Source organism: Hemicordylus capensis, chromosome 4, assembly GCF_027244095.1.
Source record: "Hemicordylus capensis ecotype Gifberg chromosome 4, rHemCap1.1.pri, whole genome shotgun sequence".
NCBI lineage: Eukaryota > Metazoa > Chordata > Lepidosauria > Squamata > Cordylidae > Hemicordylus > Hemicordylus capensis.
Genome location: NC_069660.1, coordinates 159173435 through 159199552, shown reverse-complemented (window position 1 = coordinate 159199552; position 26118 = coordinate 159173435). Strand labels below are relative to the sequence as shown.

General features: G+C 43.1%; 1 protein-coding gene across 3 annotated transcripts in view; it reads left to right on the top strand.

Moving 5' to 3' along the window:
- PAPPA2 (pappalysin 2) overlaps positions 1-25226 on the top strand; it is a 263647-nt gene extending 238421 nt beyond the window's left edge. For 2 of the 3 annotated variants that reach the window (XM_053248611.1, XM_053248609.1), the window contains 2 exons: positions 5648-5746; positions 19349-25226. In XM_053248611.1, coding sequence (XP_053104586.1) covers positions 5648-5746; positions 19349-19423 — 174 coding nt within the window. In that variant the 3' untranslated portion in view covers positions 19424-25226. Of the gene's footprint in view, positions 1-5647; positions 5747-16036; positions 16143-19348 lie in introns of those variants that run through there. The other variant, XM_053248610.1, reaches the window with a different exon arrangement.
- Positions 25227-26118: the final 892 nt, after the last annotated feature.

Below are 26118 nucleotides of genomic sequence, written 5' to 3'. Positions count from 1 at the left end.
AAATAAAATAATTAATAAATGTGTGTGTTGATGCCGCGCAAGGGATGCTGAGGAAAGCATTCCGTTGCCGCAGTGGGGCGGTTTAAAGGAGACAGCGGCAAAGGCTGCAGCTTTCAAGGGGATCCTTTTCTGAGAGCAGCACTGCGATGGAGCAGAGGAGGCTTCCAGGAGGGGCAGGTACAATCTGCTCACCTCGTCTAAAGGGAACCCCTCACTGCCCTTGGGATGGTGCCGAAGCAAATCGATGCACATCCCTATTAAATAATTCTAGTTCTGAATAGCCTGGTCTAGGTGCCACAGCTCCCTGGAGATGATCAAGCTTGGAGGTAGACCCCAGCAACAGCCACTGGAGGGATGCTGTGCAGGACTTGGATAGAGACAGTTGTTCTCTCCCTGCTAAATAGGAGAATCACCACTTTAAAAGTTGCCTCTTAGCACAGTAAGCAGGGTTAAATGCATTTACCTTGTGCACTGACCTCACATTTGTGATTGGTGGCATCATCCCAGTAGAAATACCACTGGTATGCTGATGCTGCATGCGTATGGGCTGTTGTATGTGCTAAGTGCATAATATGACAAGGGCCGCATGGAATGTTTAGGGGCACTTTTTCTGTTTTCAGCTCTTCATAGGTCATTAAGTTTGTCTATGGAATTCTAAGGTTAAAGACAGCAATCCTATTGTTGTGTTTACAGGATCATTTGTCAGTATGAAAAAAGTGAAACTTTGTTGGTAAAGCTGCTAGGTGGAATCCTTACCACATCACTTTTATGCTGTCATTATATTGTCTGAATGCACCATCATGTGGTGAGAGCTGGTATTTACTGCATCAGAGCAAATCCTTGTTGCTTTCTGACTTTCCTAAGAATGGGCAGGAGCTGCATGTAGACCCTCCCAGACTATGCTTAGCAGAGCTTGTTTAAAGATGCCCTTCTGAAATGTCCTTGACCATTCATCTGTGGCACAATTACTAGTCAAAAGGGACAGTGTAATAGACCAAGCTGGATCTGCACCCATGACCTGGAAGATTATTACTTGTGTAATGCATGGAGGCATGTAAGGACCTTAGGAAATATCTGTTTCTGCAGGGGAGAAAGGTAACTTTAAGGTGGCTCATAGTAACAAGATCTTAGCAGATCTTAAGGTCCATGTTTACCTCACTTTCCCACATTTCATACTGAAAATGATTATCAGCCTTGCCCACACATCCACAAAAGTTACAAGTTTTCTCTCACACATGTTTCCTAGCACACTTGCCCACAGATAACAAGCACATCTGTAGCACATCAAAGCCTGAAAAACAGGAACCCATTCTTATTCAGCTTTCAATTATTTCTCTAGCTTCTCCCCTGGAGGCATTTCGCTCTCACTGCAAACAAGTGGAGGAACTACTATTTACTCGGGCTGTCTTTGTAGGAAGTGTAGAAGGATGCCTTGTTTGATAAACATTGTAGGGTAGCTGTGTGGATCCATTAGGAAAATATTCACAAGCTAAACCCCTGCTAACTTGGCAAAGAGGCACCTTTTAATGTGGTGATTTTATTTAGCAGGTGGAGAGTAATTGGCCCTATCCACCCCCAGCACAGTATCTCCAGTGTCTGTTGCTGATGCCTATCTTATGTTTTTTTTTTAATTGTGAGCCCTTTGGGGACAGGGATCCATCTTGTTTGTTTGTTTGTTTGTTTGTTTGTTTTTCTGTGCAAACCGCCCTGAGCCATTTTTGGAAGGGTGGTATAGAAATTGAATGAATGAATGAATGAAGTAGGGCAATAACTTTGGGTAGGACCTACTAAAAGATGGGACCTACTGTCCCATTAATACTGATTCACTTGGGATTCACCTAGTAGTCAAGTAACGAAAACAACATAAAGTGTACTAACATCATGTTGCCTCTGAAGAAGTTGCATTGTGCCCATGGTAATTTGATGTTAATTGTGTTTTTGTTTTATACTTTACTGCTAGAAGATCTAGCAGGAAGTTTGACACATGGGGCTTTTAAAGCCCCTTAACTTGCGTCTCCTCCGGAATGGAGGGGGTGCGTTCACATGTCGGCCAGATTTACCCCGAAGTGCCTGCGAGTTATCGGGGAGCATTTCACACTCAATTCGGTTTTTCACTATGCGTTAGAGTGTAGCCTGGTTTATTTCCAGGGTAAAAAAGAAACCACTTTTTGCATCAGATTTTGGGGGCAACTTTGAGTAAAGCCTCCCAGGAAATTTGTGGTGAAGCTTGCTGTGTGTAAAAGTCCCAGGAGAATCTAGCATCCCAGCATATTGGAGGGAATAGGTTATACGTTACCACTTAAAGTGATTCTTCCACTGTAGGGTAGTTCACATTTGTACCAGCAACAGCTGAGTGTTGACTGTTGTTTTAAACAAATTGGAATGGTTCCTCTCTAGCATGCTTTAGACTTTTATAAACATTCATTCCAATTAGCCAGGCTTTATTTTTTAGCATGAGCTGTCATGTTTCCCCCAAGGTTGTCATAGGAGCCTGTGTTTGTTTCGGCTTGGGTATATTTTTGGCAGCTCAGGGTGGTTGGGAGGGGAGTAATTCGCGGTCATATGTATATACTGTGAGGATCAATGTTCTTCTCCCCACCCTAGCACCTCCTTTCCACAGATGCTGATCTGGAAGTCATTTTAGACCAAAGCATCCGGGGCAACAGACAATTGTTTGCAATAATTATATGGCAACTAAATAAAAAGTGGATTTTTGGTTTGCCAGTGAGTCATGATATGGACAGGGGAAGAAACCCTGCCACATGGAATTCTGTAAGAAAGAAAGTGGCCCCAAATAATCCCTCTTTAGTTACATTGTTTATCATCTTGGTCTGCTGTGCTTTGGCAAGCCAGTTGGTAGGTGATACTGTTCCCTACCATGATGCCAAGTTAGTGGTGACCTTGCATCCTGAAACAGTGTTACAAGGCACAGTGTTCTTTCCTTCTCTTTTAAAGACAAGCAAGTTCTGTTAAAACTAACTATGAAGGTTTATTGCAGCATTATGAGTAAGGATGTGGTGGTATCCTTTTTGCTCTGTGCCTTGTTTTCAGCTTTGGGGACTGAGGTGTGCAGAGCCCTAATCAAACATCATGTTGTACCTGCGTTCAGATGCCTGTACATGTTTTTGTGTTGTGGGCCCTGCCTTCGGCTCCTGGCTGCATGGGATACTTACCCGGCTGGACAGGGATATGGGCGCTGACATAGATGAGCCTGACCCCATCAGGGGATGACGACCCATCCCAGGAGGTTGTGGAAGGCTGCCCATGGCTGGGTGGAAATGGCCCAGTGGGCCACCACCTGGCTGTGGTGAGAAGAGAGCGACCCCAACCTCTCTGCTGTGGTATCAGGTGAAGGGGCAGGGCCCAGGAGCACGGCAGTCTCGGCAGCCACAAGAGGGATAGGAGGGGGCAATAATCAGGCATCAGGGGAGGGGGCAGGATGGGAGGCAGCTGAATGTCCTTCCTGTGAGGAACTATTTAATAGGCCCACGGCCAATGAGGAGGTGGCCAGTGGAGATGGAAGGTGGCATCCTTCCTCCTTAGAGGCTCCTGGTGAAGAGCAGGGCATTCTCTCTCCTTGTCAGGTGGAGGAGAGTTAGGGTGACCAAAAAAACCCTCCCCACCCTCCTGAGGCACGTTGGACCCCAGTTACGGGAGGGAGTAAGGGGGAAAGCCTCACAAGTGTGAATTAGGATGTGCAGAATGTTTTGATCTCAGAACATTCTGACTCAAAACAGTCTTTCAAAGGAAGGGCCTGTTTCAAACTCTGAATGGAACGACCCTGTTCCGAGTTGGAATGTTTCGAGTGTTCCAAGTGCCATTTTGGAGGCATGTTTCCCCCTTGCTGAAAGGTTTTGGCACTGGCTTCTGACAGGCTTGTGATAACAAGCTGAGCAAGGAGATTGCAAGCCAGATGGAAGCCAATGCCAAAACCAGTCAGCAAGGGAAAAACATGCCTCCAAAATGGTGCTCAGAACATTCGAAACATTCCAAGTTTGTTCCATTGGAAAAAACAGCTCAACCAGTTGTTCCGATGGAATGTTCCAGACATTTGTGTTCCATTCCGAGCTCAGAACAGAACGCAAATCACGTTCCATGCACATTCCTAGTATGAATGACTATACCTGCATTCATTTAAAAAGTGATCCTGGGTACAGTTCCCTCAAATACATGTTATAGATTGGAACTTCAACATAAGGTGAATAATTGTAACTGCGTATGGATCTGTACCTGGTTGTACACAAGTTGTATGAGTGTCACACTGTACACAGATTATATGAGTGTTGAACATAATATGTGAATAGTGCTAATGTTGATCTGTAAATGGATGGGCATGGGTTTTAATGGAATAGAGGGACATCCTACCCCTCCTGTGGCACCAGCGTTATTGGGAAGCATTTGTTGCATTCATTCAAAGTCCAGTTTATATACCTTGGAGATCATTCACTTTTTATTATTATTTTATTTAACATATTTTTATACTGCCCCAAACTCACGTCTTTGGGCGGTTTACAACAAAACAAACAGAAAAACTTAAAACATTAGTTAAAATAAATAACAAAAATTAAAACACCAGTTAAAACAAAGTAAATGATACAGCAAAAGTTAAAACACTACAACAATTCAAACCTTAAAACATTTTAAACAATGTTAAAACTATTAAAACAATATTTAGTTAAAAGCCTGGGTGAATAGATGTGTCTTTATAGCCTTTAAAAAAGTTGTCAGAGATGGGAGGCTCTTATTTCAGCAGGGGGCATCTTCCAATGCTTGAGGGCCGCAGCTGAGGAGGCCCGTCCCCAAGTTGCCACCAAACGAGCCGGTGGCAACTGCAGATGGACCTCTCCTGATTATTTCAATGGGCGGTGGGGTTCATAATGAAGAAGATGTTCTCTTAAATACCCAGGGCCCAAGCCATTTAGAGCTTTATAGGTTATAACCAGCACCTTGTATTTTGCCTGGAAACTTAGCAGCAGCCAGTGTAGATCATTCAAAATGGGAGTAATATGGTCTCTCCTAGATGACCCAGAGACCAACCTTGGCTGCCATATTCCGTACCAATTGTAGTTTCCCAACTACACACAAGGGCAGCCCCATATAGAGTGCACTGCAATAATCCAGCATGTGTACCACTGTTTTGTCAGAAAGTCTGACAGAACTGCATCTACTATCCAGATTGCAACATTGAAAATAAATGTATAGCAATCCACGAATTAGGCAATGGGTGATATGAGGAGTAAATGGTCATTTCATTGAATTTGAGCTCCAAACTACTCATGAACTTGACCTTATACCATATAAGTCATCTTCTTCCTAATGGATATTAAAGAACACCTAGCATATTTAGATAAACTGAATTATATTTGCTTGTGGCCATTTGGCCCCGTTTTTATAATTTATGCGTATTTTCAATGTCTGATACTATTTCCAAATTAGTACAGTATTTTCTCTATACATTATTTTACGCTGATACTCATTTTCATGAAAGGTCTTTGATATAGCTGACTTGGGGACTGTCACTTCTTCTGTCTATGAAAATCCTGTGCCACAATAAATTTATTGCATCCAACAGAACACTTGGCTCTTGCAGTGTCCTCCTCTTTACTCCCTTTCTATTCACTGAGTGCTTGCTTTTCTCTCTTTATAGCCTTTCGAAGCTGATGGCTGGTGTGACACCATCAACAACCGAGCCTATTGTCAGTATGATGGAGGTGACTGTTGCTCCTCCACAGTCTCCTCCAGGAAGGTAGGTGAGACACTGGCTATCCAACTCATAGAGGGAAGAAATAATAGGAGGTACCAAATGAATAAAACATGAACAAAAGGAAACAACACCTCAGGGTTCAGAGAAGATAATTGACACAACCTCAATATGTCTTGAGTGTTGTAACTTTTGGTCAGGGGCTACTCTCAGTTGTTTCGAGGAAAGACCAGAACTGTCTTCCATACAATCTCAATCGCCAAGGTTCCCCCAGAATACAATTTAGAATGTGCTTCCGTTTGAAAGTCTAAGGGGTCCTGAACTTAGAGGAATGAACTAAGATCATTCCATCAATGTCACCAAGATTTAGTCCTCCAAATATGCACCAGCTTGCCTTGTTAATCCAAATTATGTAGCTGATGGGCAGAATGGGTGGCATCACCCAGGTTATAAGGAAGGCAACGGGAATGGTTCAGTACAGTTTACTAAAGAGTAGACCCCGACATGTTTCGAGTAAAATTCTTCTTTAGGGGCCTACAACATGTAAAATATAACAATGAAGAAATAATTATAAAAAGAACTATTAAAAGGTTGATAAAAACAAGCCATACCGATGACCTTATTAAAAAAGAACAAGATACACTTCAAATGGGGGGCGGGAGTTAAAACAGTATTGCAAAGATATACTGTTTAAATATATTTGCTATACTGCTTTAACATGTTATTTTCCATTTGAAGTTTATCTTACCTAGGTTGTGCATACAGAAAATAATTGCTGCATATCATCAGAATAAACAAAAATCACACAACCCATTCTTCTTTCCTCAGTGAAATAGCTGACCACAGACTTTTAAAACTAGAATTTGGGGTGGATGTGGGACTAAGAAGAGATTATGGGAGCCCTCCCTTAACCCTTTAAGCCACCTAATGGCGCAGCAGGAAATGACTTGCCTAGCAAGCATGAGGTTACCGGTTCGAATCTGCACTGGTACCTATATCTGGCAGCAGCGATATAGGAAGATGCTGAAAGGCATCATCTCACACTGCGCAGGAGGCAGCAATGGTAAACCCCTCCTATATTCTACTAAAGACAACCACAGGGCTCTGTATCTGCCAGGAGTTGACACTGACTCAACAGCACACTTTACCCTTAACCCATTAAGCATCAGCCATGATACTTGCTGGGTGACTCTGGGCCAGTTACTTCTCTCTCAGCCTAACCTAGTTCACAGTGTTGTTGGGAAGAGAAACTTAAATATGGGCTCCTTGGAGGAAGAGCGAGATATAAAATGTAAATAAATAAATAAATAAACCCTTTAAGCAGTAACAGCCATTTAGAGACTATATATTGAGTTGAAAGAACCTTCGACTTGAAATTGGAGGATAATGGGAGTGGAAAGAACACAGAGAGTTTTCTCAAAGTTGTCCCCAATTCAACTTTGTTGCCACCTCACTAGTTTCATAGACCAGACAACAGCAGTGCACTGGGGTCTCCTGGCTGCCACCATCTTTTTTGTAGAAGGCTTCAGAATGGTGCTGTATGATGATGTGTCATCTTGTAGCATAGTTCTGGAGCCAATCAGAGTAAGGACAATTGCTAACATCCACACTAAGGAAGCACCATTGCTACGTGAGAAGTAGTGATTTCCTGATGAGTTCCAAATTTACACAGCACTGGCACTCACACCAGGGGCGGGGAGCACAGATTTTTATAATTTCCCCTCCCAAAAAAGCAAGCAAGCTGTACCACATGAAAAAAAATGTCCCTGAAGGCTTCACAACCCTCAGAGGCATATTTTCATGTGTCACAGAGCACTTGCAGTGGAAGGAAAGGTTGTCAAAATTTAACACGCACACCCATTATGTGATTGTTACTGCTAAATGAGTTGAAGCCAGCAGGAGTGCCACCACATTTCACAAAGCAGCAATGCTTCCTTAGTCTGGACATTGGCGATTTCCTGCACTCATTCTAGTGCCTCCTGACACACACATGACAACTGAACACTGATGGTAAGCTCACTGGCTCCATTTCACTCCCAATACCAAAAATCTCCCCTCCTATCTTGGTGACAAAATTGAGGCAGCCATTCCAGCCCAGCCCTATGAGACAAAATGTTATTCTTTCATTCATCACTTTGCATTTACCAATGTTGAATTTCATCTGTTGTTTGCTGGTCTGAACTGGGATTCTTTATATAATGTTGTATATATGGAGTTAGTTTTAGACATGTTTTGGGGCAAATTACATGTTGCATTGCATTACTGTGTACTGTGTACTGCGTAATGAAGCGCTGATCTTTCCTCCTTCATTGCAAAGCATCCACGGAAGGAGGCAATTTGCATCTCAGAAGGAATGAGATGCAAGGGAGTTTTAAGAAGCAATGAAAAGAATTCAATAGCAGTAAAAAAAATACAGGAAAAACAACAACAGTATCAACTGTGTAACTAAAAAACAACAATTTCAATGGAAAATTGCTTCACAAATAAAGTAGCTGGATCTGCTCATCCATTCAATAGAGAACAAACTTCTTAGATATATTTATCAAATTCTTGTCAAGTTAAGGCAGTGTAACTGCTCAAACAGATTACAAAACTAGCCACTAAGGCAGACAGAAAGTTGTACACTGTGGAATGGGTGAACAGATCCAATTGCCTTAACTATTTGTGAAGCAAATAGTTTTCTGGTGAGAAAAACTGGTATTCAAAACATGGAGATGAAATATACTTTTTGTCTACACAGATGGTATAGTTGCTATTTTTATCCATTAGGGAGTGATTAACCCAACCCTTGCTGGTCTGTTTTCTACCTCCAGCCACACCCCCCCCCACCTGCTATCATCACACACACCCCACTGTGTTTGAGGTAGAGGTGTGCACAAAACTGGAAAACCCGGTTTGGCCCTAACTGAACTGGACTCAAGTCAAACTGGGTCTAGTTCAGTTTTGTGCACACTTGAGCCGGGCAAGGTTCAGTAAAGATTCTAGTAAAGATTACTAGTAAAGGGGGGAGCAGGGGGCTTCGCTAAAATGAGTTGAGGTGGGAGGCAAGTGAATTTTTACCTTTAAAAGTGCCGCTGGTAGCAGCTTCTTGGAGGTCCAATCAGCCCTTTGAGTCAAGCCAACTCACACTCCTAATTTGAGGTGATACAAGGTAATATGTAAAGTCTCTCTGTGTTCTTGTGTCTGTGATGACCTGTTCACACGTTGCCATCATTAACTTATGGCCATTCATCTGTGAACCTACCCAGCAGCTTGCGTGTGTTGCATGTAATGTGACATGTAAAGCTGAAATTATCTTATAGAAAACAAAAACTGAGCGTAGTCAAACCTTTACCTTGAATTTCAGGAATGCTGGTTTTAACACGTTTGGAAACACACTACAGTAGGTATGATTCCATGGCTAGAAAAACTAACAGGGAAAGGAAACCAATAAGGGTTAGAGTTCCTGAAGAAGGCACAATCACAAACTATTCCAAGCAGAGAGAGAAATGGGACACATGTTTAAAAAAGCCAATGTGGCTGCACAAATCACTTAGTGATTAGCTGAAAATGAAATGAAAAGACACACAGAAGAAATCAAAAGAAAGACAGGTCACCAAGCAAAAATACCAAGTACGCTATGGAAACGTACACTGTTTCTATAAACTTGTAGGGACATTGTCAGGAAAGCTAAAACTTAGGATGATCTGAGGCTGGTGGGAAATGCCAAGAGGATTTTTAGGTATGTCCAAAGGGAAAAGAAAAGGAAGTAAATCAAACTACAACTCCCATCATCCCCATCCATCTTTTATGAATTTTTAAGTTCTTCAGCGTGATCACTATAGCTGATACTATTGGGCTTCCGTGCATGCATGGAGGTCTGATCAGACTTTTCCATAGTTATTTATTGCTCTTGTTAAGGCAGGAACTCCGTCCTCATTCTCCCCATTATAGTTGTGGCTAGACTGCTCTTCGCTCAGGTCTTTATCATTCACCACACTCTTCATATCTCTTGGATAATCGGAGTTCTTTAGCTATTAAAAGATAAAACAATAAATATATTACTAGTAGGGATGTGTGAAACGATTCGGGTACAAAATGATTTGTATGCAAATCTGGCTGATTCAGGTGATTTGTAGACAAAACAAATCACCGCTCTCCTCAACTGCCCAGATTCATATACAAAACAAATCACCCCAGATTTGGACCTGAAAAATTCAGAGTTTTGGACCTCCATTTTGTAGCCAAAGTGGGTTGGATGGTAGTGCCCAATGGGTGGAAGCTACCATCCAAATTTCAAATAAATTGGGCAAAGGTGTGGTTTTTAAAGAATATTTGAAGTTTACGCGTCTTTAAACTTTTTCCCATAGGGAATAATGGGGATTTCAGCAGCCTTAGTTATAACTCCGGGGGGGGGGGACGGACCAGGGTGGCCCGATTGGGTTGTGGTGGGTGGGAGTGCCCAATGGGTGCAAGGAAGCTACCACCCAGATTTTAAAGGAATTGGGCAAAGGAGTGATTTTAAAAAGATTTTTGAAGTTGGCATGTCTTTGGGGCAGAAAAGGGGTTTTAGGGGCAGAAGAGTGGATCAGGTGGTAGTGCCTCAATGGGTGCCTGCTACCACCCAGATTTCAAAGAAATTGATGAAAGGGGTGATTTTTAAAGAATTTCTGAAGTTTGCAAATCTTTAAGCTTTTCCACCATAGGAAATAATGGGGAATTTCAGCAGCCCCATAACTCCACTTGGGGGGCACCAGGGTGGCCCAGAGCAGGGTGTGGTATAGTGCAGTGCACATAGGGTGCCAACCACCTCTAAAATGACAAGTCCATGGGGCACTGGGTTTTGTTGTTTCTGAGGTGCTCTTCTGAGAGTAGATTTTCTGGTAAGAATGAGAGTTGGTTCAAAGATTGCTTTCTACACACTGTGTCACACAAGATTCCTTTTAATCACATATGCTGAACCTCATCCAGACTACTGACTCATGCAACAGCTGTCCAGATGGATCATCGATGCCATACTGTGTGACCAGCTGGCTAAAAAGCCCTTTCCAGAGCTGCCCAGGGCACTCTCCTCAAGGGCAATGGCTGCCTCCACCGCCTTTGACAGATTCATTCCACTTTCCACAATCTGTAGGGTAGCCACCTAGAATAATCCCTTCTCTTTCATTCAACATGATGCTCTCGATGTATTTGGCAAGGCTGTTCTACTCTCAGTGCTCAACAGGGCCTGACCCACTTCCAAGTAAAACGGTGGAAACCCAGGAACATCCACTATGCACCAACAACAAAGTGACCAAGTCTCAAGATGCTTGTAACCTTTAATAAGTCCAATGCATTCCAGCCAATGGCCTTCCTCAGGGGCAACTATAAAACGCACAAACATATAAATCTAACCCCCTTAGGAGCCCACAGATGTCCACTAGAAGAACCAAAGTTACAAGTAAGCAACTTTCTGTTCTAAATCTTCCAGATTTAGGTGTTTGAAAGAATATGTTTAGTAACATAGTCTGATTTTGAATTTACAGCTTCTATAGCAATATTTGGATGTTCCAAGGGATGGGAATTTCTCTAGAGCAGGCCTGCTCAACTTAGCCCCACCCCACCCCCCACCCTAGTTTTTGGACTACAACACCCATTGCTTGTTGTTTTAAAAAAAAAAAAAACACGTACTTTGAGGAAAATGCATGACAAGTGCCAGGTAATTTAGAAACCATTCTTGGAATGGTATACCTTTTGAAATATGTTTTGATAGAAAATAGTGGTCAGAGTGATTCTGAGCTTTTTGTTGTTGTTTTCTTGCTTTATTTTTTGCTTGTTTGGTTTTATGTTTTAAAGGGGGCAGGGTTTTGAGGAATGTGGGTATTTATATACTATATAAAGTTGAAAGTAGGCATGTTAGCAAGGCATTTTATTCTATTATGCTTAACAACTTTCTCTTTAATTATGCTTTTCATCAGTTTACCCAGAACAGATGTTAAGCTAACTGGCCTGTAATTTCCTGGATCCTCTTGGATCCCTTTTTGAACATTTGTGCTACATTGGCTACTTCCAGTCCTCTGGTATAGAGTCTGATTGTAGGGACAAGTTATATCTTTCTGCTATATATAAGATCAACAATTTCATGTCTGAGTTTTTCAAGAACTCTAGGCAGAGGCGTAGCAAGGTTGGAGGGGGCCCAGAGACAAGATTTTAAAATCCCCCCCCGCTGATATACACACACAAACACACTTCACAATATATAGTGCACTCACACTCACATCCCCATTATGAATACGGTGAATATCTAGTTCACATTGAATTGAGTTTCTTTTACTCTCTGCTCCTGCCGATCTCCAAGAGACGCAACATAATTCATAGGGGGTGCAACACGGGTGGGTGGGGAGTCATGTGATGTGCCTCTGGGGGGCCCCTCGAGGCAGTGGGGCCCCAAGACAACTGCCTCCCCTTGCCTAATGGTAGTTATGCCCCTGACTCTAGGGCAGATGCCATCTACCCTGATGATTTGTTCATTATTTAAGAGATCTTAGAACATAATCTCTTGTTTGCTCTATCTGTCTCAGTTCTTCAGCTTCCCTCTCTAAGAAGCTCAGTTCAGGTGCAGATATATGTGCTGCATCCTCTACAGTGAAGACAGATATAAAGGACTCATCCAGCTTTTCTGCAATCTCCCTATCTTTCTGAAGCCTTTCACTCCTTTGTAATCTAATGGTCCAACTGCCTTTGTGGCAGCTTCCCTGCTTCTGATGTATTTAAAGAAGTTGTTGTTATTCCCCTTGAAGCTTTTAGCCATGTTCCTCAAATCCTTCTTTCACATCCCTTATTGTCTCCTTGCATTTCTTTTGCCACAGTTTGTGTTCCTTTTTGTTTTCTTTGTTTGGGTAGGACTTCCATTTTCTGAAGGTCTAATTGCTTTTTATAACTTGGCTCTACTTGTCAGCCATGTTGGCATCCTCCTGGACTTGGTGGTACCTTTTCTTCTTTTGGGTATATATTCTGAGCTTCTATTGTGTGGTTTTAAATATATTTCATGTGCTCTGTAGTGAATTGACCCTCCTGTTTTTCCCTTTCAGCTTTCTTTTCACCAGTCTTCTCATTTTTGAGAAGTTTTCTCTTTTGAATTCAAAAGTGTCCATGTTGAACTTCCTTGGCAGTTCTCCACTTGCATATACGTTGAATTTGACTGCATTATGCTCATTGTTCCCTGTCAGTTCCACAACACTGACATCTTGCCAAGGTCTTGAGTATCAGTCAGAGTTAAGTCCAGGCACTGACATACATTGCAGGAAATCATTGATGGAAGAGAGGTGGAACATAGGAAGCTGCCATATACTGAGTCAGACCCTTGGTCTATCTAGCTCAGTATTGTCTTCACAGACTGGCAGCGGCTTCTCCAAGGTTGCGGGAAGGAATCTCTCTCAGCCCTACCTTGGAGAAGCCAGGGAGGGAACTTGAAACCTTCTGCTCTTCCCAGAGCGGCTCCATCCCCTGAGGGGAATCTCTTGCAGTGCTCACACACATCAAGTCTCCCATTCATATGCAACCAGGGCAGACCCTGCTTAGCTAAGGGGACAAGTCATGCTTGCTACCACAAGACCAGCTCTCCTCTCCAAAGATGCCTCACAGTAGTGCAGACACGCTAAAGTGCACCCATGTCGCTGTGGAGGCAGGCTGCTCTGTAACCTAATAAGCAATATATAATCACAGTTACAGTGCTACTCAGTTGCAACTACAGTTCCACAGTGCTCAGTAGGCATGGAGCAGCCTGCCATCACAGCATGCTTTGGAGTGTATCAGAGCAGCACAGGCTTTTCTTCCATCAATGATTCTCAGTATGTCAGCCAGTGTCATTTTTCTTTGGTTGGCTTCGTGACCAACTATTCTAAGGCATAGTCATTTAGGGTATCTAGAAATTTGGCCTCTTTGTCATTACCTGAATGTGAACTTGCTCAGTCTATGTGAGAGTAATTGAACTCATCAGTTATTAGAAACTTTACCCTTTTTTTGATGCCTCCTTGATTTCCATCTCCAGTGCTGGGGCACCCTCAGCATTTTGCTCAGGAGGGTGATAACATGACCCTAAAAATACTTTTTTGGGGGGTCACCTAATGGCGCAGCGGGAAATGACTTGCCTAGGGAGCAAGAAGTTGCCAGTTGCTGGTATGTTTCCCAAACAATGTACCTATATCAGGCAGCAGCGATATAGGAAGATGCTGAAAGGCATCATCTCATAGTGCGTGGGAGGAGGCAGTGATAAACCTCTTCTGTATTCTACCAAAGACAACCACAGGGCTCTGTGGTCGCCAGGAGTCGACACTGACTTAACGGCACACTTTACCTTTATTAACAGCACAGTGTTTCTGCTGAAGAGTCTGGTCCACTTCAGTTTTCTAGTTTGTTAGATTCTATTCATTCTTTAACATACCAGTGCTACACCACCCCTTCCTGTCATTTTCTGTAGAGCTTGTATCCAGCTCTGCTGTGATATCTATACAAAAATACCCTGATAGACAATCCTTACTCCTGAGATGTGTGAGTCTGGTTCTTCTCTTCCCTTTCTTGTGAATCTTGAATCACTTTTCCTATCATCATACACAGGAAATAAAAAGAAAAAAGCTTTGGTAGAGATGTGCAAATTGATTTGGGTACAAATAGATCTGTACCCAAATCTGGCTTCTCCAAGATAGGGCTGAGAGAGATTGCGACCTGCAACCTTGGAGAAGCTGCTGCCAGTCTGTGAAGACAATACTGAGCTAGATAGACCAATGGTCTGACTCAGTATATGGCAGTTTCCTATGTTCCTATGTAGGTGATTCGGGTGATTTGGAGACAATCACCCCTGCGGTCTATTGGCTACATTCAGATACAAATCAAATCATGCCTGATTCAAATTGATTCGAGATTCGGATCCTTCCTATATATTCCCCCAGATTCCCAGGTTTAATTTAAAAAAAAAAAAAAAAAAGCTAAGCTCTAGCCCTTGTAGAAGTGGAGTTATGGAGCAAAATGTGTGCTCACTATTTTTCAAGTGTTTGGATTGTTTGGTGTACATAACTTTCCCTCAATGAATCCCTATGAGGATTCATTAGACACCTTCATTTCTTCTATTCATTTTGACTGTCTTTTCGACATTGCCAACTGTCAACTGCCATGTGCCAACTACACTACACTCCCACCCACAAGGCAGTGGGGTACTACTCAGTTTATGTTCTAGGATTTTTTCCAAGTGTTTCGGTTCTTTGGTGTCTAATAACCTTTCCTCATAATGAATCCCTATGAGGATTCATTGCACACCAAAGAGTCTAAACACCTCAAAAATTCCTAAAATATAAACTTGAGTACCCAGTGGCTTGTGGGTTGCAGGGTAGTTGGAACATGGGATGCCACTAATTCCCCACCCCCACCTGCAAAGCAGTGGGGTCAAAATGAACAGAAGAATGAAGGTGTGTAATGAAGACACCAAAAAATCTAAACATTTCAAAAATACCTAAAAAATAAACCAATGTGTACCCTGTGTGTGTGTGTGTGTGTGGTGGTGGTGGTTGACACATGGCAGTTGACAGTTGGCACTGTCCAAATAGTCAAAATGAATAGAAGAAATGAAGGTGTGCAGTGAATCCTCATAGGGATTCATTATGAGGAAAAGTTATTATACACCAAAGAAGCCAAACCCTTGAAAAATAATGACTGCACATTTTTCTCCATAGCTCCACTTCTACGAGGGCTAGAGCTTAGTTTTTTGGTTTTTTAAAATGAAAGCTGGGGATCCATGTTAAGGTTAGGATATGGCAACTTTGAATCCCCATTGTTTCCTATGGCAGAAATGTTCAAAATAAGTAAAAACTTTTCTTAAAAAAATTAAAAATAAACCAAGTGTCCCACTGCCTTGAAATTTGGATGGTAGGTGGCACCCATGGGGACCTACCCACCACCCAAATTAGGTGTCCCTAGGACCTTGTTAAGTGGTCTGAATCAGTCCAAATCCAAATTGAATCAAAGCAAATACAAATCGAATCTGGGGTGATTTGGAGGGGGAAGATTTGGATACAAAACAAATCAGGGGTGATTTGTTTGGGGCACAAATTGAATAAAAAAACCATTTGTGCACATCTCTAAGCTTTGGAGTGTGGATCTTTGACTACTGGTTGAATGTTGATTTGCACCTCAGGTGGAGGTTATGTGGAGCCCTATTCCTCCTGGGGATAAAGGGTATAGAATGCAACTCATCACTCTTGTGTTGCTGATGGAGTTTGCTGCATGACAAAGGGAGGTGGGGGTGGAGAAATGCAGTGGCAAGGCTTCCTCTCTGCATCAACCAAACCAAACAGGTGAAAAGAATGTCTCATTCTATCCCTGCAGAGTCACTGGACATCCCTGCAAAATCTGCAATCAGCCCCCACTTTTTTGTTGGAACTGATTTGAAGACAGAAAAAAAAAAATGTTTGTCTCAAAGGTCAAATAGCCCACATGGCCCTTTCATCAGGTCAGATTAAAAAGATCTGAAAAGCTGCCAAGAAAATAGCAAATGCTCCATGGACTGAGTCTGGTTTGTATAAAGCTCTAGGCAGAGGAAAGCCTTCCAAACTCCCCTTCTCTGCTCCTTTGCCTGTTTTATTCATCCTGGCAGCTTCCTATAATATTGAGCAAGAAACCTATCTGGGAGTGGGTACGTGCATGACTTTTTTGCCAGATGTGTCAGTGCCTGCTTCTAGGTATGCTGAACACATAAAGCTGTCAAAAACGGAATCACCCTAGCCCGATATGGTCTTGCCTGGCTGTGTAGGCAGAGGTCTTCCTTAGCTTAATGGACAATGCTGGCAAATTGATCAGGGACTTACTGCATGTAAGCCATGTGCTCTGCTACTGTGCTGTGGGAACTCTTTGAGGAAGCCAGACTTTGAAGTGCCAGGCAGCACGACTTGACTCACTCTAGTCTTTTGGGGTAGGGCTGCTGAGTCTACAGATGTCATGTAAGGAATAAACAGGATGGTGCAGCAGGGAAATGACTTGATTAGCAAGCCACAGGTTGCCAGCTCGAATCCCCGCTGGGACCTATATCAGGCAACAGCGATACGGGAAGATGCTGAAAGGCATCATCTCATACTGCGCAGGAGATGGCAATGGTAAACCCCTCTTGTATTCTACCAAAGACAACCACAGGGCTCTGTGGGTGCCAGGAGTTGACACTGACTCGATGACACACCTTTATGAAATATGGAGATAACTTTTTTTTTTAAAGTGAAGCCATTTTTACATGGTGACTACTATAACCTTTAGTAGCATTTGCCAGGTGGATCCTCCAAGCATGTGGCAAGTTTCCTTGCCAGATGTTCCAAAAGGAGTCCACTACAAGTTTGGGGACTCTCCACAAGATTCAGAGGATGTCTTTGACAGGCCACACTAGACGCAACAGCAGTGGGAGGAGAGTTCCTCACAACGAAATAATTTTGCCATGGGGGGTAAAATAGCAAAGAGACTAATGCTGAGAAAAGTGTTTTTAGACTTAGCTCTGGCCTTTCCTTGACATCTCAATTTTGCGATATGTAATTTTGCACGTGTGACTCAGAGCCCTTCCAGCTTTCACTGATTGTCAGCAGGGGAATCATCAGAACAAAGCAGCAGGCAAAGCCTGGTTGGCTGCTCCCGTGTGGTAAGCATAACTTGCTGCTCGGTCCTAAATTGGTCTCTGTCTACCATTAAAAGGCAGGGAATCTTTTTTCTTGTTAGTCCAGCTTTCCAAATGAGAACAAGTTCAGTTTTACATTGTGTTGTTGAAGAGTTTCGCCTCTATTTTATGACATGGTTTGATTATATTGGCTTTATGTATTTTGTTGTTATATAGGACAGCTGCTGGGGATGGGGGGAAAAGCATCTAGAGCCCCTTTCTTATGAGGCAAGGCTACAACACCTGAGGCTTTTTAGTTTAGAAAAAAAGATGACTGATGGGAAACATGATAGAGGTCTATAAAATTATGCACGGTGTGGTGGGAGTAACCTTTTATCCATATTGCATAACACTAGAACCAGGGGTCATCCCATGAAAGTGCTAAGAAATTTAGGACTGCCAAAAGGTGGTGCTTTTTCACATGCCCTCTCTCCTGCTGTTGCTCCCCTGCAACTGGTATTTAGAGGCATCTTGTCTCTGAGGCTGGAGGTGGCTATAGCCCTGACTAGTAGCAATTGATAGACTTGTCCTCCATTAATTTATTGAAACCTTTAAGAAGGGATACAAGTTTTTGGCAGCATAAAATATGTTAAATAAATAAATAGAATAAAGCCATCAAGGCTTGTGACTGTCACATCTTGTGGCAGAGAATTCCATAGGTTAATTGTATTGTGTGAGAAAGTACTTCCTTTTGTCAGAAGTACTTCCTTTGTCAGAAACTTGGCAATAGGTTTCATGGGATGACCCCAAGTTCTAGTGTTATGAAAGAGGGAGAAAATTTTCTCTCTCTTCACACCATGTATAATTTTAAAGACCTCTGTTATATCTCCCCTCAGTCGTCTTTTTTTCTAAATGTTTTGTAAACTTGTTTTGTAAACTGCCCAGAGAACTTGCATTTTGGGCAGTATAGAAATGTATTAATTAATTAATTAATTAATTAATAAGCTAGAAACCCCCAAGTGTTGTCACATTGTCTCAGAAGGAAGGTACTCTAGACCCCTGATCATCTTAGGTGCACTCTTTTACACCTTCTCCAGTTCTATAATGTCCTTTCTGAGGTATGGTGGCCAGAACTGTACTCAGTACTCCAAATATGGCTGCACCATAGATTTGTATAAGGGCATTATGATAATAGCATTTTTATGTTCAATCCCTAATAGCAATAGCAATAGCACTTACATTTATATACCGCTCTATAGCCGAAGCTCTCTAAGCGATCCCTAGCATGGATTTGGCCTCTCTCACAGCTGCTGCACATTGTGTCAACACTTTCAATGAGCTGCCCACCACAGCCCCAAGATCTCTGTCCGGGTCAGTCACCAACAGCTCTGACCCCATCAGCATAAATGTGAAATCGGTTTTTTTTGCCCCAATGTGCATCACTTTACACTTGCTTACACTGAAGTGCATTTGCCATTTTGTCACCCACTCCCCCAGTTTGGAGAGATCCTTTTGGAGCTCCTCACAATCTGTTTTGAACTTCACTACCCTAAATACTTTAGTGTCATCTGCAAATTTGGCCACCTTGTTGCTTACCCCAACTTCTAGATAGGGCTTTTTATTTATGAATAAAAAGCACTGGTTGCAGTACAGATCTTTGCTTCCCTCCACTTAGAAAACTGTCTGTTTAACAGCCTGGATGGCTTTAAAAGGGGCTTAGACTAGCAGCCAGTGATAGACTTGTCCTCCATGAATTTATCTGAGGGCTTAGGCCACCTCCAGCCTAAGAGACAAGATGCCTCTAAATACCATTGCAGGGGAGCAACAGCAGGCATGGCCTCAGCTCCTGCCTAGGGGCTTCCCAGAGGCATCTGGTAGGCCACTGTGTGACATGGGATGCTGGACTAGATAGGCCTTCGGTTTGATCCAGCAGGGTTGTTTTTATTATGAAGGTGGTTGATGCATTCTTTAAATAATGTGAACAAACTGAATGAGTGCTGAGGAGGAGCCCCTTCATTAACTCAAGGCCTCTGTGCCTAAGCAATCTTCTTCTTAAATTCTTTCAGGTGGTCCTGTTTCCTAATGGTTGTGACCAGGATGAGTGCACCTGCCGGGATCCAGCAGCAGAAGAGAATCAGTAACAGCAGCCAGGACAACTTGTGCTATCAAGGCCTGAACTAGAGGAAGCTGCAAGAGCTTGTGAGAGTGTCAATGGGAACTGGAAGGGCTGAGGGAAAGGACTTCAAAGGAAGCATCATCACAGAGGCTTAGTGCTTTAAGGCATGGTGCATAAGGAAGAGGGAACGCAGTAAAGAAAGGGGGTTTGAAAGATATTGGGGGGTGGGAAGAAAGAGAGAGAATGAACACCCTTATGGCCCCAATTTGGCTTCCTTCCCATCAGAAATGAAACACAAGCAGCAAAGGGCCTGTTCCATAGCCTCGACAGCTCCACTGGCAAACTGACTCTGGATCAGGCTTCTAGGCTGCCTTCATTGCATTACTGTATCAGTGGATTGCCACCTACTTCTGTTTTTGCTCTGAGTTTTGTCTATATGCTCCCCCCGCCCACAACTGTCTATGGCTTGATTTAGCAAGGGGGTGGGGACGATAAGTGATCTGTCTGCAAATATTTAAGCATAATTTTATTACAAATCTATATTATATTTTTATTTGCTGTTTATTAAGCTGAAACATGTGCTGCTGTGAAGTATAGGACATTTGGGGAAAAGTGGGATCAGGTAATGAAAGGAATCCCTTACAGTGGAGGAATTTCTAGGGCCAGTTATACGAACAGCAGAATCAAGTAGTAACTTTTTTTCTGGGCTATAGCCTATCAGGCTGCAAAAGCTATCCTATTAGAGAGTTCAGCCTACTCTTCCCCCTGACGTTTCCCCTCCATGTGCAGTGAATATAAGCCTGAAGTGGTGAAGAATGGAGGAAATGTTACTACTTTCTTGTGCTTATCATATAAACTGGGCCCAAGATAGGTACTTCAGTGTAATAGGAGATGCCCCCCATCACACCCTCCATCAATCCTAAAAGATACCCAGTGCTAGAAAGACCAAGGTTTACAGTAGAAACACTGCTGAAACCCCATGCTGTTAAGGGGCTGTGCATCAGGGCAGATTTTTGCAAATAAATCCACATTCGCCTTCAAAAACCTTTACTAGCCTTGCCTTCCACCCCATACATGTGTATGTTAACGATTTGTGTCCAAAAAGAAGCAACTTAAAAGTCCCCTACCTGGTTGATTATTCTTACTCACTGCAGGCAAGTGGGGATTCAGGATCTTGCAGGAGGGATACCCACAGGTGTTTCAGTACTATCCACTTTACATAGTTTAATGCAGGGGTGCACAAGTCAAATACCCTGGTGGGCCGGAACCAACCATGACTTGGTAGGCAGGGGCCGAGATAAATTTTCAGCACATTAATGATTACATTAAAATTATTAAAAATATTAATGACTGATATTAATACTATTATTATTATATTAATAATAATATCATAATAATAATATTAATGACTAATCACTGCAGACTGATTAACATCCACCCTTAGACAGTGCATTTAGAGCACAGGTTTCGTTTAAGATGTTTCCCAGTTGATGGTGATCCAAGAGCAAGCGGCAATTGTGTGGGGGGTGAATACTCCTCCTTTCATCCATCAATTCCCCCCCCAAAAAAAACCACTCCCTGAGCCTTTTTCCCCTCTCAGGCAGCTTATTTCTAGTTTTGGAACTATTTGAGAGGCAGGCTTGGACTGGCCCACAGGGCATATTCCCACTGTGCCCCACCTGCAGGATGCCCCTGTGCCCAGCCACACACGGCAGCAATGAATTCGCCCACCCTTAAGTACCCATTCTGCTCAAAACCCGGCACCCTCCCCACATACATTCCACCGCCCTCTAAGTGCCCCCAGTCTAGCCCTGCTGAGAAGGAAAAAAATGGTGTGTGGGGGGGAAGGGAATTACAGGAGAGAATGGACAAAAGCCCTCTTCTGCCTCTGGATTATCTTCTGCCCTCATCGTATTGCAAGGCAGCACAACAGACTCACTGCCGTCCTGCATAGTATGGGGCAAACATGGGGTTACCATTGGTAAGACTGGTGAGGAAAGGGGTATGCATCCTCTTACAAATGCCAGTTGCCACTACATCACTTTTAACTGGGAAACATTTAATGGCTTCACATCAAGATCCACCCTTAGACAGAGCACAGGTCACAGCCTAGTTTATCATACTACAGTAATGTTCTAGACTACTCTGTACCTCCATAATGCAGTCAGTAATTCTAGTAAAAATACATATACATTTCAGATACTCCAATCTAGGCCATTCTCCCAGAATGTTTGATTGTGGTTCCTTGCTGCATCCAGCAGTGTGGATATGAATGTGTCTTCTTCTTCTTTATTATTATTATTATTATTATTATTATTATTATTGAGAAACGGGCGCAGGAAGAGGGAGGAGATGCTCTGGGCTTTTTTAGGACCTTCAGCTTTTGAGACAGGGAGTACAGAGACACACTGAAATTCCTTTTGAGATGAGATTTAGATTCAATGTCTACCTTCTGTGTAGCAGTGTGGGAGTTGCTTTCCATTGCTTTTCCCCATAGTGCTCTAGTAGTATAGGAATGGAAGAATCGTGTGTGGGAATGAGAGCCATATGGACAGAATCAGGTGAGATCCAGTTTCTGAAGTGGTTGTGCTTCCCACATGAATGCATTCCTCATGTGATTCTCCCATTGGGATTGGGTCTTTGGATGGAGCAATAGGGAAACTGGCACTTAAATGTGACCTGTTTGGGGGGCAAACAACACATGCATGCTAATTTGTGTTGTACAGACAAGCTTCCAACTGCAAGTGTCTCCCCCTCCCCCTTCTTTGTTGAAAATAGCCAAGTCGTGATTTCTGCTGCGGGGGCAAACTGCTGCTTCCGTTGGGCTGGTTTTTGGTGGGAAGAGGGCACATGGAGAGACTGAACCTCACCTTCCTTGCATGCCCCAGGCCCAACCTGGTTCTACCCCACCCCACCCCCACATGGCTTTTTTGGACAAAAAATGAGGCACTTCCAGTTGGAAACACACCTTTATAGTGCACATGTAGTTTGGCCCTTAGATTCTGGGAATGTGTACAAATATGATTGCATGGTCTTACTGTGGATTAAACTGAACTAACTAACATGGATTAAAATCAGTGGCTGACCACTGAGGTGGGAAAGTGGCAATTTTTGATGCCCTCCCCTTCCCCAGGAAGCCCTCTGTGTCACATGAAAATATGTCTCCCATGGGCTGTACAACCCTCAGGGACATATTTCTGCATGTCACCAAGTGCGGAAGGGGAGGGTGTCAAAAATTGCCACTTCCTTGCTGCACCAATGCAGTTGGGAAGTTCTGTTAGGCTGCTCTCTCACTGCACTGGTGCATTCTTGCTCCTTATGTCAACCACTGTATGTATAAAAGGGAAATCTAGCTGTAAGAGTACAGTCCTTTTCTAGCCTGGCTCAATATAGGCTCCCCACTCCTATCAAGGCATGCCACTTACTTGCATCACCTGTACCATTTGTGGCATCTGTATCACTGATTGGCCATGGTCCCCCGCTTCCTTGTTTCCTACAGTTAAAAAAAATCCAAACCCTGTCAACATAACCCTGTAGGTATGCAGACTGGAAATTGCATTGTTGAAAAACACATAAAAGTGGTGATTCTCTTAAGGGCTGCTTTACACTTAAGATATTTTTGTGTACACCTGAATATGTAATATATGAATGAGGCAAGTGCATATTTAGATCATACAGATACGCTGATGAGAGGCATGATTGGTTGTGGTGCCCTGCTGAGTGTACAGTCAATTGCAAACCTAAGTTTGATGCCGTGGAATGGAATACATTCAATGTGAATGAATTGCTAAACATAAAGAAAAATGCTCCCCTACCATTTTCTTAGCTATAAGCAGAACTGTAGCCTATCAGAGTGGCCAAAACTCCAAGAGGAAGTTGGCTAAATGTGGCAGTGTCATCTGGAGAAACATAGCCTTTTACAAACTTCGCATTGTGCCCATAATGCTGCTGTTGAGAGACAAAATGGTCCTAATGGCTGACACTGCCAGCTTGCCTGTGCACATCATTTCAGTGTCTGCAGAGAAGCTATAGGGAGGAGAAACATCCAGACGATGGATGGGAAAATTACGTAGGGCCGGCCAGTCTACTGGGTAGACCGGGGTGGTCATCTGAGGTGCCAGTTCTTGGGGGTGTGGGGTGGGTGCCGCCACCCCTGCCGTGAATAGCTGCTTTTCTGCATGGTGGCTGGGGAAGGGTGGTGGTGAGGAAGGAGATTATACCTTTTTAAAATCCATAAGACCCCATCAAATGGCTACCAGCCGTGCATGTGCATGGTCCAGGTGAGCAGGAGGGGCAAAGGGTGTAGTGGGTATGGACTCCACACAGAGTTGGACAGCAGTGGGGAGTGGCATTGGCAGTCTCATGGACTTTAAAAAGGTATAGTTTCTTTCCAGCCACTAAGTATGACTTTGGCGCACCCCACGACATTCAGTTAAAATTATAGTCTGTACATTACAGTGGGGGGTGCCCAAAACCCTCGCACCAACCAGAAGTTACAAAAAGTAGTCCCATTGGCATTAAAAAGGACACGTTATCTCACTTGTCCTTTTAATTTCAATGGGATGACTTTGAGTACTTTTCCTCATGTCAGCCACAGTGGCTTCAGATGCTACCATATGGCACACATTCTGCTGCTTTCTGTTCCTCTACACCAAGAGTAGGTAACTTCTGGCATTCCAGCTACTGTTGAACCAGAACTCCTCTCATCCCCACCCACAATAAGTTGCCAGCCTACCCTCTCTGTACACCAATGTCATGTACAAAAGGCAGTCTTCCTGTCTTCTCCTGGGTGGGAGCCATGCAGCAAACTGAAGCAGGACTAGTTGTGCATCTCCTAGGTGGGAGACCTGGAGGTTTTGATTGAAATGCTATTGTGGAAGAGCAGAAAGCATCCTTGCAAACTTGTGTATCCTGTCCTCTTGAAGCAAGGTAACATTCAAAGCCACTTCCAGATTTGATGCATATCTAAACTAAACTGAAGTTGGCTTTAGTGGGCCAACTTGAAACCACACAAAGATTTTTTTTTCCTTATCAAATGTCCAAGCAAGGATTAAATCAGTTTTGACTTTGGGTTGATTCTTCTGTTGCTGATATAGAACGTATGTGCAGATTAGGCATGTGTAAAAAGTGTCTTAAAATACAATTTTAAAAATCCACTTAATTCCAATGGCTCTATTTATATACAAGTTTCCCAAAGCACCAAGATTAGGGCACTGCCTTTATCTAGTTTGTCTCATGTCTGCAAAACAGATATTGTTATCTATGAATATCATAATTAGAACTGGGGTATATTTGATGTATTGGAGAATTATGACCCATGTTCACACATGCAGAAAGCAGCTGTGTCTTTGACACCTCCAGCAGTTGCTTCATACGATACCTCAGTATAGATTCTGACACTGAGCTATGGGACTTCCAGACTTTAAATGTGTAAACATTACTGATTGGCAGCCCTCCTCAGCCACCTGGGTGATGGGCAGTTTCCCAATTTGCCTAAAACACACTTGCTAGCATAAAACTAGCTCCTTCTCCCCTATGGTAGGTGCTGCTGAAAGGTGAGGAACTGCCCTGCTCTGCATACTGCATGATGGCTTATACAATGAAGTCAGAGTGAAAGGAAGGCCATGGGGAGAAATTCGTTTTAGTGAATAGCTTACTTCTATGGTATGGGAACATGGGATCTCTTTTCACAACATAGAGCATCTTGTCTCCCTTTTGAGGGAGGGTTTTATTCACAATTGAGGCTGCTGCTATTTTATTTCTTTCTTTTTTTTGTATTTGATAATTATTTTTTATAAAAATCTATGAAAATAAATAATCTACCTATCCTCTTGTCTTCCTTTTTCTTGTGACCTGTGATTTGAAAGTAAACGGTGCCACCAAAGTATCAGGGAAATGGGCTTTGTGGTGGAGTGAGCTCTACATACTTGACTATGTTTCTTTTTATTAATACCTGGAATACATACCTGCCAGACTGCAGACTTTCCTTTGCCATCTGGTCAGCTGCTATCATGACAGAGTTGCTAGAAATATGACTTGAGTTTAATGACATGAGCACGTGCAAATTTCTGGCATGCTCGCTAGAACCAAGCCTGGAGGAAAGGGCTGAATGTAGGTTAGAGTGCTGACAGGTAGGAGTTCCCAAGGCAAAGAGACTTAATCTTGTTCCCCAATTAGGAAAATAAGGGGGAAGGCCCAGGAGATTCCCAATGAATATCCAGAAGTTTCCACATTAAAGTCTTATACTAGCTTTGCAGTTCAGCCAAATGCCACTCAACTGTCTACTAGAAATGCATGGGCATCCTTTTCCTAGCTATTATGGAGTGCCCCCCCCTTCTGTGCTTAATTCATACCTTACATTGCAGTAGCTGGGAAATGTATACAGGTGGACCTCGTTATTTGGGAAGGTTAGGTTCTGCACCTACAACTGCGAATAGCAAAACCACGAATAACAAAGCATTATGTCAATGGGAATTTGGGGGTTCGGTTCTGGAGTCTCCAAAAATGGCCTGAAAAATCTCCAAAACACTGGGGTGGGGGGAGCTGGGGAAAAAAGGATAGTGCACCACAGTATGCCTTGGCCACCTTGTATAGCAATAGCAATAGCACTTACATTTATATACCGCTCTATAGCCGGAGCTCTCTAAGCGGTTTACAATGATTTAGCATATTGCCCCCAACATTCTCTCTCCCACTCTCTAGCTGCCTGCAGCCCGTCAG